At 41.2% G+C, this 16670-nt stretch overlaps 1 protein-coding gene across 1 annotated transcript in view; it reads left to right on the forward strand.

The window, feature by feature from the left end:
* Positions 1–16670, forward strand: part of CCDC93 (coiled-coil domain containing 93) — a 104267-nt gene that overhangs the window by 24908 nt on the left and 62689 nt on the right. The window contains exon 7 of the mRNA XM_058548836.1: positions 10496–10596. Within this exon, the coding sequence (XP_058404819.1) occupies positions 10496–10596 (101 nt within the window). The remainder of the gene's footprint in view (positions 1–10495; positions 10597–16670) is intronic.

Consider the following 16670-nt stretch of genomic DNA (forward strand, 5'->3'; position numbering starts at 1 on the left):
ATTGAGGGTGATAAGTGCAGTGAAAGTGTTATAAAACCAGCCAGATAGCACGGACTTGTCAGAGTACCTGACCAGTAAAATGGGTTCCTCAATCACTATCAAGTTCAAGAGGAGTTCCCCAGGTAGGGATAATCTTTTCCAAAAGGACTTTAGCCACAAAAGAGGCAGTAGCCTCTCTGCAAAGGAAGGCTTTAGTCCAGTGAGAAAACACATAGACCATGACTAAAATGTATTTATATCCATGAGACAGGGGAAGTGGTATGAAATCCATTTGCCAAACCTCAAATGCTCTGTTAGGCAGTTTAAAATGTCCAGGAGCGGTACGAACAGGCTTCCTTGGTTTGTATTTTGGACAAGTGAGGTAGATACTTTTCGTGGTTAATGTTTCTTCACCAATATTGATTCATGGATGCTATCATTTTGTCAGTAGACCAATGGTTAAAGCAGGTACAGTGGTTAGGAGAGGGAATTCTAGAGTCTGCAGTACGACTGGGTTGGTATTTGGTTCGAACCAGAGTTTTCTCTTCTTATCAAACCAACAATTGTTGAATTTCCACTCTTTTTTTTTCTTTTCTGAGGCTAATTGTTGGGCTTCTGTAGCCCGTTTTTCTAAGTTATCATTTGGGGGAATATCCCTTTGGACCATGACAGAGGCTTAGCTGCTGTTGGTTCCTTTAAGGGTAGCATTCCTTGCAGAAGTGTCAGCAAGGTGATTTTCCTTAGCTTCCAGAGAGTCAAGTTTAGAATGCCCTCGTATCTTAATAATAGCTAAAGCAGCAGGTAAAAGTATAACACCTAATAATTCCTGAATGTAGGAACCATTTTTAATTTTATTTCCACTGGAAGTAAGGAAGTCACGTTTCTTCCACAACATTCCAAAATCATAAGCTACTCTGAAAGTGTATCTATAATTAGCATAAATGTTGGCAGTTTTTCCCTTGGCAAAAGTACAAGCCTGTATAAGAGCATATAATTGGGCCTGTTGGGCTGAAGTAGCCATAGGTAAAGGTGCTGCCTGAACAATATTAAAAGGAGTTGCAATAACATACCCAGCACAGTATTTGCCATTGTCACCTTTTAAATAAGAACCATCTGGGCCAGCCCTGATGGCCTAGTGGTTAAGTTTAACACACTCTGCTTTGGTGTGTTCGGCTCCCAGGCACAGACCTACACCACTCGTCTGTCAGTGGCCATGCTGTGGTGGCAGCTCACATACAAAAAGAGGAAGACTGGCAACAGATGATAGCTCAGAGCAAATCTTCCTCAGCAAAAAAATAAATAAATAACCATCAGTGAACCATGAGAAGTTGATGTTACTCAAAGGAGTTTCCTGCAGATCATCATGAGGGGTCAGGAGGTGATCCATTAGTGTTAAATAGTTATGAGGGGCTTTGTTGGTAATGGAGAGAAGAAGAGTAACAATGTGATAGAGTTATGTGAGGAGCAGGTAACGAAAAGATTTCATAGGAGGAGAGGCGGCTGGCTGAGTTGAGTGTAGTGAGAATTCAGGAGGGCTTCTATTGCATGAGGTTCAAAGATGGTTAAAGAGGATCCCATGGTTTTCTTGGTGGCCTTGACCAAAAGGTCAGGGGCAGTAATGGTTCTAAGGCAAGGGCACAGGGTCCACTTGCTGGCTGTAATACCCTGTGGGTCAATGGTTATCTCTGTGTTTTTGGGTGAATACCCCAATGGCATTCCCTTTTTTTCAAATACAAAAAGGAAAAAGGGAATCCGGTAATTGGGATGTCCAAGGGCAGGTGGGTTCATTAAACTCTCCTTTAAGGCCTTAAAGGCTATGTCATCCTATTTTTCCCATAAAACTGGGTTGGGGTTGTTCTTTAATAAAACATACAGAGGTTTGACCATAAGAGAGAAATTTGGAATCCAGTTTTGTCAGTAGCCAGCTAACCCAAGAAAACCTTGCAGTTGGTGCTTAGTTTTGGGTTTTGGAAACTTAGGACACTATGAAACCTATCTGGATCTAGGTATAGCCCTTGTTCTGATATCAGATGCCCTACATATTGAACCTGAGTTTGAGCAAACTACAATTTTTCATTAGCGACCTGTGTCCCTTTAAGGCTAAAAGCTTTAGCAAGTGGATGCTCTCTTCCCCTGAGTAGGCTAGGGAGGAAGAACAAAGAAGCAAATGGTCCACATATTGCAGCAAAGTGGAATCCCTAGGGAACTTTATATCATCCAGATCAGCCTTCAGGATTTGTGAGAAATAAGAAGGACTCTCAGTAAAATCCTGAAGTATTTCTCTACAGGTGAGTTGTTTCCCTTCCCAACTAAAGGCAAAAAGGTATCGGCTAGCTTCATCAACTAGAATACTAAAGAATGCATTGCATAAATCAGTTATAGTAAAGAATTTATTTCCACTGAGAATGGATGTTAGTAGCATATGAGGATTAGGAACAAGAAGGTGTCAAGATGTGTTGTTTATTGCTTGGAGGTCCTGGACAAATCTCTACCCTTGGCCCTTGGCAGAGCCTGAGACAAAGAAACCAGGGAAGAGGAACAGGAAGTTTAGGAAGCCATTTAATTTTTCTTTAGTCATTTGTTTGCCTCAATTAATCTTAAATTTTTATTTTGCATAGAGACAATTTTAGACTTCTGATAATGTTTGGAAGCCTCAAAATACCATTCGAAATAGTCTGTTTAGTTTTAGAAATTACAGAGCTGTAGTTGTCCAATTTGGTTTTAAGAAAAGTAAGTTTGGGGAGTTCAAAAGTTCCCTATAATGACCATTGGTGTTCTGAATTACCTTTGGTTAAGTTGGTCCATTTAGTTAGAAGTGTGCATGAGTGAGGACTACAGTTTTTAAACATGAAATCAGCCAGGGTCCCTGTAGGGTGAGAGGGCCTTAAAATATTTAGATAACTGGGATTCTGTTTCCCAAAGACTTTTCTCTAGAGTAAAAGAATAATATTCAAACAGCCTAAACAGCTTGCCCCTTAAACAACTTGAACAGCTCAAACAGCCTGCAGGCTTAATACTAGCATAGTTCTAATCCTGAGGGAGTTAGGCTGAAGGCTAAACAGCACAGTTCCAGTAGAACAGCCCAGTTCCAAAGGAATAGGACTGAAAGCTGAACAGCGCAGTTCCAGTGAAACAGTCTGATTCCAGAGGAATTGGACCAAAGGCTGAACAGTGCAGTTTCAGTGGAACAGGCTGATTCAGAAGAGTCAGGCCAAAGTGCCCACTGAGTACTCACAGACAAAACAAGGCCTTAACCAGAAAAGGATGAAGCCTTAAAATAGATCCCGAATAGAGGCTGAGAGAGCTTCAAAACAAAGAGAACAGAAGCGCAGATCCAGGAGAAAGACTTACCCTCAAACTCCAGGGTCAATGAGAAAGACAGTGAGCTCAGTGGGTGCCAACTCCTTTTTGCCCACCACCCTCAGAGTTGTCAGGGGTCTTCTCCGGATCCCCATACAGGCCACCAAATGTTGACCTTAAACAAATAGACAGCCAGTTATTTCTCCAGCAAAAGTAAGTTTATTTGGGATGAACAAAGAATTGCAATTTGGGATCTACAACCATGGTGAGCCACTTGCAGTTTCCAAGCAACAAGGGGAGGAGAGAAACTCATAGAGGGAAAGAGGAAGTGGGGAGGGCTACTGTAAACAGAGAGTTCATTGGAGGAATTGAGAGTTTGAAATGTAGTGGCTTTTCATTGGCTGAGTTGTGATAGTCTCTCATTGGCTGAACTCTTGCTGGGCAAGAAGAGGAAGTCTTTCTTCTTCCACTTGTGCTCTGCCACCATTGTAGGATGTGAGAGCTTCCTCTTCTGGCCCCCTGACTCCATTTTAAATGAGGTTTCTGTGTATTATTTTTACATTACTTTCTTGACTTCTCCATACCTCCTTTTTACAGATTAGCCATCTGTTTTGTATGAAGGCTTGCATGATAGGAGGTAGTAGTTTCAAAGGCCATAAGAAAATGAAATTGTTGCCACTTAGGGCAAGCCTCTCCTTACCACCTTCCACTTTTGCATCATGATAATAATCACTCCTTGGCCTCACTTAGTGTGCTGCTGTATAGCTTACTTCCTGCTTTTATGAGCTGTCAGCCTTCCATATTCATGAAATATCTGTCCTGTGCGGTGAGATCTGTTACCCACTCTTAACCTTGAGTAAAGAATACTTGTGAATTTTTACCCAAAACCCCAAAAAAATATTCATTTACTGTTTATTGAGCAGTTTTTTGGTAATGTTTAGAATTTTGTATGAGAATAGAGGGGACAGGAAAAAACAACAAAAAAAGACTTGTTAGAGCTTCCAGTCTAGTTGAAAGGAAATGCATTGCTGAACTTACTGAATCAGCTAAGAGACTGTCAGGGAAGAGGCAGATCCCCCTTCGCCCTTTCCCTTCAGGTTCTTCTGGCTGGCCAAATAATTAAAAGACAGGTTAGCAGGAGAAAATAGTACCAAGTTTAATAACATGTATACATGGGAGCAACCAGGGAAACTGAGTTTTTCAACACAATAGCAGAGATTCTCATCTTAAATACTATCTTCAGCTAAAGACAAAGGAGGATGTTGGGGGTGGGGGGAGTCAGTTACAGGAGATTACCAGAAAAGCACAGTAAACAAGAGTAAGGTTATTATGCAGATTTAAGGCCTTACCTTCCACATTGATAAGTTTTTAGAGATGAGGTCATCCCCCCTCTTCCCAGTACAGACAGGGAGATAGATACCTTTACAAATGGAGATTTCCCTTATAAATGTAAATGTTTGTCTGGCAACTCCTAGCAGGGCCACCTAGAGAATGTGGCCAGGAAGAGACAGAATTTTTGATAAGAGGGGCCCGTTGGTGCCTTTCCTATTGTAACATCTATTTTACATTATATTACAGCCATCAGATAGTAACTCCTTCCTGGAACAGGTCTTCTATGTTAAATTCTTTAGGCAGTTAGTGGGGGAGGTCAAATGTCCGTCAGAGAAAACAATCAAGGTAAAGAGATATATTTCAGAGTGGCCAATTTAGATCTCCCACAAGACCATGTCATTTAAAATTACTACTCCAATGTGTTCTTCCATAGGGAATTCTGTGAGGAGGGCCTTTTCACCCAGCAAATGTATGATAAAAATATGCAAAAAATATATATCTTATCCCTTACTGTGTGTCAGATACTGTTAAATATATTGATTGATTAATCCTCACAATGCTACTTATACCTGTTTTACAGATGGAAAACCAGAGGTTAGAGTAACTTGCCCTAAATCAGACAGGTAGTAAGTAATGGAGCAAGGACTAAAACCTTGACTGTCTGACTCCATGTATTCATTCAGTAATATTAATCAAGCACTCACTGTGTGCTAGACTTCCTTCTAGGATATAAGGTAAAAGCAGTGACGTTCCAGTAAGGGGTTCAAGAGATTTGGGGACTCATCAAGGAAAAAGTTGTGACCTCGAGGTGGCAGTCGCACACACAAGCTTTGACAGGTTTGCATGCAGGGTGGGGGAGTCCCTCACAGCATGTGGCCATCCAGAGGCTTAAGCACAGGGGCTGCCGTCCAGAAGGGGAAGAGAGCAAGGGAACCCCCCGGGGTGTCACAGAGGAGGTTTCAGTGTCTAGGTGATGTTGCTCAGCAGCCCAGTGGGAGGTCTCTGGTCAGAGATGTCTGAAGGCTTGGGTTCCTTATAGCCCCAGGACTTATCCTACCTGGTTAGCAAATGCTGGGTGCAGTTTCACAGAATAGCCAACGTACACAGACTGTAAATGGCTAAAAAGTCTGCTTTTGGGGGCCATGTTTAAAATAATTGGATGTGTAAAAATTTGACTTTGGCACTGGTGGGCTTTTGAGCCAACGGGTCTCAGACTGCTGTGAAGAAGTAAACCTAGGAGCCAACATACAGAAGCCATCTGTGGCTCCTTTATATAACACAGTGACCTTATTCTTGTTTACCAAGTTACACTGTTTGGTACAGACTCAAGGAGACCTAAAGAGGGACTTGCACTGGACCTCAAAGAGCATAAGACATGCCTGCAGAGCTCATGTAAAAGAGAATAGAAAAGAAATAAGGTTTGAGGTGTCTCTGGAGAAAACTCTGCCTCCCCAGCTTTCTTATCTATAGACACGTCCTTGTCTACAGAAATGATGACCGTCCATCCATGTCTCAGCATTTCCTTCACGCAGTCCCCAGGGGCTTTGTTTTGTTTGTTGTTGTTTTATTAATGTGAGAATGAAAAAACAAACAAACGTGTTTGTGTCAGTTATAATAACTTTTTCTTTTTTTTTTCTTTTTTATTTCTTTTTATTTTTTTTATTTATTTTTTTTATTGTGCTAGTTCAGTCTTATTATTTTTTTTTTTAATTTTTTGTTTATTGCAGTAACATTGGTTTATAACATTGTAAAAATTTCAGGTGTACATCATTGTACTTCTATTTCTGCATAGATTACATCATGTTCACCACCCAAACACTAATTACAACCCATCACCACACATATGTACCGAATTATCCCTTTCACCCTCCTCCCTCCCCCCTTCCCCTCTGGTAACCACCAATCCAATCTCTGTCCCTATGTGTTTGTTTATTGTTGTTATTATCTACTGCTTAAGGAAATCATGCGGTATTTGACCTTCTCCCTCTGACTTATTTCATTTTGCATTATACCCTCAATGTCCATCCACGTTGTCACAAATGTGTTGGAGAGGATGTGGAGAGAAGGGAACTCTCATACCCTGCTGGTGGGAGTGCAAACTGGTGCAGCCACTATGGAAAACAGTATGGAGATTCCTCAAAAAATCAAGGATAGAACTACCATATGATCCAGCTATTCCACTGTTGGGTATTTATCCAAAGAACTTGAAAACACCAATTTGCAAAGGTACATGTACCCCTGTGTTCGTTGCAGCGTTATTCACAATAGCCAAGACTTGGAAGCAACCTAAGTGCCCATCAAAGGATGAATGGATAAAGAAGATGTGGTATATATACACAATGGAATACTACTCAGCCATAAGAAACGATATAATAACTTTTTCTTATGGGATCTTTCAGGACTTTGCCCTTGGTGGTGGCAACATTTGTGAAGCTCCTTTAGGTGGAACCCAGAGTTTGTTCGTGGGGCTCGTGAACTGAGGTGTGTCTGTTAGAGTTGGCTTTGGGCTGTTGAGCCCTGTGAGAATGAGCTGTTAAGTAAGGTCAATAGAGACAACTGGGGAATGTGGCTTCCTGCCGAGCTGGGTGTGCTCTGGCCCACTAGAGTTCTGGAATGTAGAATGGCCATTTGGTAGTGACTGTTGCACTGCCTTCTCCGTTAGTTCATGGAGGAGTTGTGAGGGGTACTGATCAGGGCTTTGCTGCAGACACTGCCGTGGTGCTGTGCTCTCCTATTTCCTCACCCTGCCACGTGATGTGACTCAGAGGAGTTGCACCAACAGGTGAACCTGCCGAGTAGAGATCTGTGGCTCTCATGGTGCAAGTCTCTGCTTTACAAAAGGCTCACCTTAATTTTTCAGTCCCACTCGTGTCCTTTAGCATCTACTGAGACAAATGATCAGAACCCACCATGAAGGGTGATCAAAGTTGGGGTATCAAACATCCTGCAGAGTGCTTAAGAGTCCCAGTTCTGGAGTCATCCTGCCTCTATGGTTTACTACCTTTGTAACCACGGGCAAGCTATTTAACCTCTCCGTGTCTGTTTCATCATCTACTCAAGGGAAACAAGGATAGCTATGCTCGTAGGTGTGAGGATCAAACCAGCAGCGCATATAGAGCGGTATATGCCTGGCACATACCTAGCATTCAATAAACGATAGCCATTACTTTCAAAAGATGTTGATTTTGCATTAATGGCAAAAGATAAGTTGATTTTGCATACCTTTTTAAGAGCACAATCGTGTAAAGCATTTTTTTTTTAATAATCACAGACTTTATTGATGGAATTATGTTACCAAATCAGTATCTTTGCAAGATTAAAAGAACATGAAAAGTGAGAGATGGGAGTATCATTCAAGATCTATGAGTCCAGCCTTCATTTTACAGATAAAGAAATAGGCCCCTTGAGGGGAACTGCCTTTCCCAAGGTCATAAGCTGGTTAGTGGCAGAGATGGGACTAGACTTCAGTGTTCCTGACTCCCATTGCTTTGGCAGCTACTCCTATTGACAGTAGTTCTTTATAGTGGGCCTGGAAACCTCTATAACATTTAGGTTCTTAAGCAAACCCTTGTGACGATCCATGTGGCAGCTTCAGATTGGATAGTGAGTCTTGTGAGAGAGCTCAGCTGAAATGGCTGGTGGGTGACTAGAATGCTCATCAGAGGCTAGTGTAGTGTAGTGGAAAAACCCTGGACAGGCAGTCAGGGTACCTAGGGCCAGGCCTCATACTATCCTAGAGATCCTGGACAAATTATTTAATCTCTGCTTCTTCAATAATAAAGTGGAGGTAATAGCATCTGCCTTGCCTCTACCTCATAGTGTAATTATAAAATGCAAAAGGTGAGATGCATATAAGGTGCTTTAAAGTATAAGGAATAATTACACAAAGGCCAATACTGTCATTGTTTGGCAGAATAAAAGGTCTTTGTAGCTGTTGGTTTCAGTATGCTGTTGTATTGGAGTCAGTCCTTTTTTAGAAGAATCCAGTTTCCTGTCTTAGGTCACTGACTCTGTCAGTGGTAACTACGGAAGATAGTAGTTAAGCTCAATTACATAGTGCTGCTATACAATGGTAGAGCTCAGTGGAAATTAAACCATATGCAGTAACTGACGTCATATGGGTTAATTATATTTTTCATTTCCCCGTAAATCTGTTTTATGTTATTTATAGCTTCCTATTCATGTAGACACCAGCAGCAAACTAGGAAATACTTGTGGCAGCAAATTATAACAACCTTCAGCATCTTATCAGACCCTGTTCCATTCCTTTTCCACAAAATTGTTGAGATTGTATAGTGTGTGTTGTAGAAAGAATGTTTTTCTGTATGTTTGAAACTTTTCATAATAAAAAGTAAAATAATAATAAAGTTAACTAGAATTATCAAGGGGGGAACAATTCTAATTAGAATAAAAATGCCACTATCTGGAGAAACCTGATAGTGACACTTGTCTTGGTGATGTCCAGGTAGAGATTAGATGTGGTGAACTCTGGTAGTGGAGAAGAAAAGATCCAGAAAACAACTAGAATACCTTGGTTGTGTAAACAGCTGCCTATTTGCACCCAGAGCCTTGAGCAAATATTACTAAGGTATTATTTGACTGCCACTTGGCAGTCAAGAAGGACATTTATTTGGGGTAGAGTGACAAACCAGGTCATCTGGAGGTGAAGACCTGCGTTAACCTACTACAAGCCATATATTTTGTTTAGAAGATATATATATATAGTTTCAGAATGTGTCATACATGAAATAGATCGGGATTTGCTTCCACATTTATACCTAAATTACACTCTAATAATTTAACAAGTCATTGAAAGTTTATAGTGCATTTTATGTTTTCATAAATTTTTTTGAGGATAAACCTCAAAACACTTTTATAAAAAAGATATATATCTCTGAAGGGTTTGTATCCACTCTCCTTTTCTGATATTAGAATGTAAGAATTGAGATCTCCTTTGCCATTTCAGGACTTTTTTTTTAAGGATTCTGGGTTAACATATATGTCTGTGATTGTTGGACTGGTTTGTGGCTCTGGGTGGTGGAAAGGTCTGGATATGTAGTGACTGGAAAATTTGTATTTTTTCTGGAAAATTTTATTAATGACTAAAAAAGATTTGCATAGAGAGAGAAACCTTGCTTCTCAAGGCAAGATTCAATGTTATAAAGATGTTGGTTCTCTACAAAGTAATCTATAAATTTGGTGTGATTCTAATCAAAACTCAACAGTTTTTCATAATGAACTCGACAAGCTGATACTAGAATTCATTTGGAAGAAAATGTGTAAGAATAGTCAGGAAATTTGAAAAAGGTCAGTGGAGACATGATAGAGACTCACAAAGCAGGAGCAATTGGAGAGGATAATATTGGCTCATGTTAAATATGCGTGCTGTTTCAAGTCAGGGAAGAATAACTATTACACTGATGATGTTGGGATTCTTAATTTCCATTCAGGAAAACAAATCCCTACCTTTCACTATACCAAAAAAAGAAAAAGCTGAGTAGATTAAAAAGCTAAATATAAATTATAAAAGTAACATACAAGAACTTTTTTTTCACAATCCGTGGCATAGGAAGTAAGATATAAAATGATTAATAACTTTGACTATATAAAATATTAAAATGTCACAGAACAAAAAACCCCACCAAGTTAAAACCAAGTTGGCAAACAATAGAGTGGGTGGAAATATTTGCTACCTATACAAATTCAAAGGAGCAGACTCCTTGAAGGTAGTGACCCTGAGTGCCCACTCTTGACCTGCAGAGAGATGCATAGTCACCGTGTTGGGGAAAGACGTGCTCCCTGATTGGCTGGACGCATCCGGCAGCCAGCTCAGGAGGAGAGCCTTTTCACACTCAGTAACTTATCTGTCTCATCCACTTCTTAGGATGTTTACAAGCCCCGTCGGAAATACAAACGCCAGCAGGGAGCAGAGGAGCTGCTTGATGAAGAATCTCGAATCCATGCTACACTTTTGGAATATGGCAGGTAATGAATGGGACCCAGTCTAAAGTGTCTATTTTATAAAACCATTGAAAAGAAAAGCTAATTTGAATTGCTTCATTGCGATTCGCTTGGTTGACTGTTACCTGATTGAGTTTGCTGTTTTGGGCTCCAGCATCAGGGACTTTTGTCTCTCGTGTTGTTACCCAAGTTTCTGTCGGTAGCTTTCCTGATGGTGGTAGAGGCCTGATCTTTGAAATTTCTCTCTGGAAATGTGGGTGTAACTGGGCGCCCTGGCTCTGCCTTTGTTGGGCAGTTGGGGTGTTTGGGGCATTTGTGGAGGCTCGGGATGGTCTGCCCTTCATGCTCCCACCATTTGTTAAAATGTTCAGGTAAACTAAATTGAAAGCAGTTATAGCAGTTTTACTTTAAGTGTTAGAATAAGTTTTCGTCTCCTGTGAAAAATTGTCCTAACCAGAAAAATGAAGAATTTAGAAGTAGTTTGTTACTTGTTAACAAATCTCTAATTTTTAAAAAATAATTCTTATATCCTCAGTTTTTACTTAAAACACACATGCAAGGAAGTGCTTCTCCTCACTGAATTTTTGGTTAACCGTGGATATTAACCTTCATTTATGTCCTGCGTTTTCTACTTAGGGTAATTGATTCCTTGTTGTGAGTATGTCTCCTTGTGCTTCCTTCCTTTATGCTGGGAGTGGTTGCTGTGTGCTGCTCTGTCTCATAACCCAACTCTCCTTGGGTGGCTGGAACTAACGGCACTACCACTAGCATTTCCCTAACTGAGCATCTGATGGCTTCCCCCTCCAGGGTACTAGAGAGGACCAGAAGGAAATTAGGCTTAATTGGCTTACTTATTCCATCTTTCAAATAGAATTGCAATCACCACTTGTTTTTGTGTTTGAGGGAGTAGTGTGGGATCAGGTCCTTCCTTCCTAAGAATGAAAACTAGTCTGTTTTCTAACTAGTTGTTTGTTCTGTCCCTAAGCCAGGTGTGATGGCCCCCACAGCTCACCAGTTGCTGCTGTGAGTTGAACTGGTCTTCTGAGTCAGACACCACCAGACCAGCTACATAATTTGCAGGCCCCAATATAAAATTAAAATGCAGGGCCCCTTGTTAAGAATTGTTAATAATAATTAATTATTAATGATTTCAAGACAGCAACAACAACCAAGTGTGGGGCCCTTCTGCCTGTTGGGCCCTGTGCAACTGGACAGTTGCGTGCTGTGGGAACCATGATAGGGTCTTTCCAGCCAAGCCCCAGCTGCCAAGTGAGCAGATGAGGCTGCACTGCTCTGGGTGACCCAGAGCTGGAGAGACAACCTCTGTGAATGTCACATGTTTCAGAGCCAGAGTATTTAGGGGAATGTTGTGGTGTTTGTTAGTTTGTATTATTCATACCTCCATTTTTTCCAATATCATGGATACTCAAACGTTCCTGGGAGTGAAAAGGAGTCAGAGATTCAGTAAATCACCCACCTCACCGAGACCATGCTGAGAATATTTCAATACTTTGTTTTGAAATTCTCGGTTTCAAATTGGATCTTTTGCATGTGTCATAGACAGTAGCTGTTATCACCCTGTGATGGCTGGGTAAATTCAAGACATCCCTGCCAGTCCTCAGGAGAGGTTGGTACAGTTTGAGGCCAGAGTCTGGCTTGGCTGTCTTTAGGGAAGGGAGCAGGGCACAGCTTTTGTTTGTGATTCCTCTCAAATTTGGAGTATAAAAAGGGGCAAAGTGTGTCAATACCAATCTTAGTTACTGTTGGTGGATCATGCTGAGTTCTGCTGAATTCTAAGCCTAGGGTAGGTGTCTGATGAAGGATTTTTTGTTTTTGTTTTTTAGGAGAGGGATTATTTTGCTCTCTTTCTAGCTGTCTGGTAAGGAGAGAGGGTGGGTTTGTGAGAGGTGGGGAAGTGGATACTTAGGACATTTTTATAGTTTATTTAGCTCATTCTCCTTTGTGAGAATGATAAAGACAGCATTCAGAAGGGTTAAAAAATAATTTGCCCAAGGTCAACTATTAACTATTAAGAACTATTAAGAGCCTCAGACTGGGACTTGAACTCGGGTTTGTTGGACTCTCAAAGCATGTCCTTATCATTATCTACAAATATTGTTTGAGCCTCTAGTGGGAGTTTGGCTCTTGGTTTTAAAAAGACAGGCCCAGTCTTTGTTGTTTGGTCTGAGACTGAACAAGAAGGGAGTGGTTATGAAAACTGACAGAGCATATGGGATAAAACTTAAAGCCCCAACAAGTGTGTGTTTTATTTTCCTTCTTTGGGAAGTCCCCTCCCCTCCTTTTCTAGCTATCAGACTCTTTCCTCATGGTTCTATTCAGTGCTCTCCACTGCATGGAGATCTTTCCCGTTAAACGAGGATTACATAACAATATATATGTGAAGAACTTCCAACAGTTTGTCTTATGTAGAAAACGGTAAATGTCAACTCTTAGGTGCTATCTGTCATCACCTTTATCATCATCATCATTAGCAGCAGCAGTTTTCAGTTCCCAAATGCCCTTAAATATGACCTTTAGATTCAAATGAGAATCCTATCCTGAGCCTTCCCTTTCAGTTCTCCTTGTCCCTATACACTTAGTACCCCTAGCACTAGCCCTGCCTCCAGCCCCTTTATGCTTAATCTTACCCCCTCTGCCTTCCCTTCCCCAGTCAAAGAAGGCTGGCCCCCTGCTGGCTCTGAGCCCCACTCTGCTCTATGCTCCCTCTCCCTTTATGTTGTGGCATCCCTTAATTGCTCATCCCCGCCCAGGAATCCAGATCCTCTATCTATTGTCAGTGCTTCTGTTTTCCTCTTCATCTCACCTCTTGATAAGAGGGCAAGTATTTTGACTCCTAGGGTAAGAAGGTCTGAAAATAGTGTTTCCTCTTTGGGGTTGAAGATCATTCATCAGCTTAGGCCCATAGTGCATCTGGCTTTAAGGTCAGCATTCCAGCTTATTCCCCCTTTTTTGACTTTCAGTTGCTCAAGTAAGGCTAAACTTTGAACCTGGTCAACCATGCTGAAGGCCTTAAGGACTGTGTGTTCGTTAAGAACATGTTTGGGTGTATTTGTTTAAATGTTATATTGTTGGAAAAACAAAACTCATAGTTCTGATTTTAGACTTAAAATTGTAACTCTATAATATTTCAATTTTATTATGGGTCTAATCAACTTTTAGGAGCTAACTTAAATACCTAACCATGCTCTAAAACTGCCACTATGGGGAAATGCATTTTGTGTGCAATATATTTGACTTGCAAGTGGGATTTTGGAGCACCGCCACTAGAATGCTGGAGTTAGCCTCTTCTACACTATTTGAGGCTTAATTTCAACGTGCGTTGAATTCATTCTGTACTTTGTAAATGAAATATGATGTGTCTCTCCCAGCCTGTTGTGCCCTCTCTGATGATAAGGCCTATGACGTGCTCATAGAAGGTAGTTAGTAAATGCTTGTTGAATGAACAAAGAACAGGGTCCACAGTCCTTGGTATTTAGGGCTTTTTTATGCACCCGTTTTGTTCTGGATTCCAGATAGTTTGATATCTGTCTTAATTTGCCCTGGGGCAATTGTTCTTGAAGTTTAGTTTGTTTTCTAGAACTATGATGTCCAATATGGTAGCCGGTAGCCACATGTGACTATTGAGCACTTGAAATGTGACTAGTGTGGCTCAGGAACAAAATTTTAATTAAGTTAAATTTAAGTTTAAAAACTCATGATTGATTTAGTTATTGGAAAATGTTTAAGTATGTTTGGAATAACTTGTATGTGAATCTACTAATTTTAAGTTATATATGTGGCTCCCGTATTTCCTGCGGACTATGCTATTCTAGAAGCTGTACACTCTTGATGTTAAAGACCAAATACCAAGTCTGGGGTGTGAGGAAGTAAACTGAGGGGTAAGAGTGTGGGAGCTCTGCTGGTGCTGACAGAGTAGGCCGTCAGCAGGCCTGGTGAGTCAGAGCTAGCGATGGGGAAGGCAGGGACACATTGAAGCATATGGCACTGATGTTCAGGCTGGCGTTTGAGAGGAAAGGCAGGGCTGACAGGGCAAGAGGAAAGGAGGTTGTAGGATAGAGCAGCATAGGAAGGATAAAAGAGAAGTAAATGCTTTTGTAGTAGAAATAAGTGGAAGCATCCTCCTGCTCTTAGTGAGGGATGGCAGGCCATAAAGGGATATCTTATTCTCCTGGTGACGCTCAAACAACGTGAAAGAGCCTCCCAGCGACACTGGGACCAGTGAACACGATGAGGCAGGCATTAATAGGCAACTGAGGGCAGCTCTGTTTTGTTATGGAAGCGTTGCCACTATGTCACATGGAGAAGGAGCCCTTTAGGAAAGGCAGCTGGACTCTTCATTCAGTCAGTACATACTGTGTGCCAGGCACTGCACTAGGCCCTAGGGATACAAAAGTGAATGAAGTTGTATGTGAATATTCATAGCAGCACTATGCACAATCTCCAAAAAGCGGAAACAACCCAAATGTCCATCAGCTGAGGAATGGATAAACAAAATGTGGTTTATCCATTCAGTGGGATATTATTTAGTCATAAAAAGGAATTTAGGCTTATTCGTGCTACAATATGGATGAACCTCTAAAACATGCTAAATGAAAGAAGCCAGGCACAAAAGACCACATGTTGTATGATTCTCTTTATGTGAAATGTCCAGAATGGGCAAATGCATAGAGACAGATTAGTGGTTGCCAGGGGGTGTAAGAGGGGGAAATGGGACTAACTGCTAGTGGGTATGGAGTTTCTTTTTGGGGAGATGGAACTATTTGGGAATTAGGTAGTGGTAGTAGTTGCACAAAATAGTGAATACACTGAAAACCACTGAAGTATATACTTTAAAGTGGTAAATTTTATGTTATATGAATTATACCTCAATTTAAAAATGTAAAAAAAAATAAAAGTGAGTGAAGCAAATTCTCTCCACTCTAGGAGCTTAACAGATTACATATAATGTATAATTACTGTACACTGTGGGATGAGTACACTGCTGGTATAAACACAGAAACACACATGTGGGGGGCATGACCTAGTTTGGGGTGGTCAGAAAGTCTCAGAGCCTGTGTATCTTTAAGGAGGAGTAAGTGGGACGTGGGAATTGAGTCAGATTTAGTGATTTACTGCTTTATTTGGAAAATCCATAAAATTCCTGAGCCTTAGACAAGGGCTGTCTGCCTGAGGGTGTGTCTTCTGCCCTAAGAGACTCCACAGACTAACAGCCTGGAAAACAAAGGAATACCCAAGGTGCAAGGACACTTCTAGGAGCAGGAAACTTTGGTGAGACCCTCTATTGGTCAGGGTTCCCTGATTGAGAACACAAAACCCTCCTACTAGATTACAGGGATCCATGGGGAAGCTTAAGAGATGGAATCTAGGCTGATCCCACATCATATCCCAAGCTTCACATTAGAACTGAGCCTCCAAAGATGCTGCCTCGCCTCCTGGATCAGGAACCTAGCTAGCAGCCCATGGAATGGGGAGGCTGGTGCGGCAGCTGCTGACAAGGGAACCACACTACTTCTGCCAAAGTCAGGAAGCCACTGTGACAGAGGCTGACTCCAGAACCAAGTACAAGTTGCTTCTACTGTGATCCGTACCAGCACAATGAATCTTATATGCCCTCTTTCTCTCCTCATCAAACTGTTGCTCATTCAGAACTCCAGCAAATGCATCTGATTGGTGGAACTTAAATGGCATTCAGCACCCTACGTGCAAGAGAGTATGGAAAATAGTTTTTTGTTTTCCAGCCTCTGCAGTAGAGGAAGATGCAGTAGATATTGATTAAGCCAATTTACAGAGTCTGCCGTAAGCTCCTTTACAGAATTTATGTGGATACTCGGAATTTAACCTCAGTGTGCTGCACTTGGGGCCTGTAGATTTATACTTCATGGATGGGCACATTGTGCCCGGCTGTGACTTTTTGGTCTTTCCAGTTATATGACAGCCTATTGCAAGGTCAGCTGATACTTCTGGCTTCTTGATTCCTGCATTCTCTTTCACTTATGTTTTGTTTATTTATTCAATATAAATTAGAAATACAGAAGGTAAAAGTAGCATCAGTGCCTTGCAGGAGAAGGCAGTTGGAC

This window comes from Diceros bicornis, chromosome 10, assembly GCF_020826845.1.
Source record: "Diceros bicornis minor isolate mBicDic1 chromosome 10, mDicBic1.mat.cur, whole genome shotgun sequence".
Lineage (NCBI taxonomy): Eukaryota > Metazoa > Chordata > Mammalia > Perissodactyla > Rhinocerotidae > Diceros > Diceros bicornis.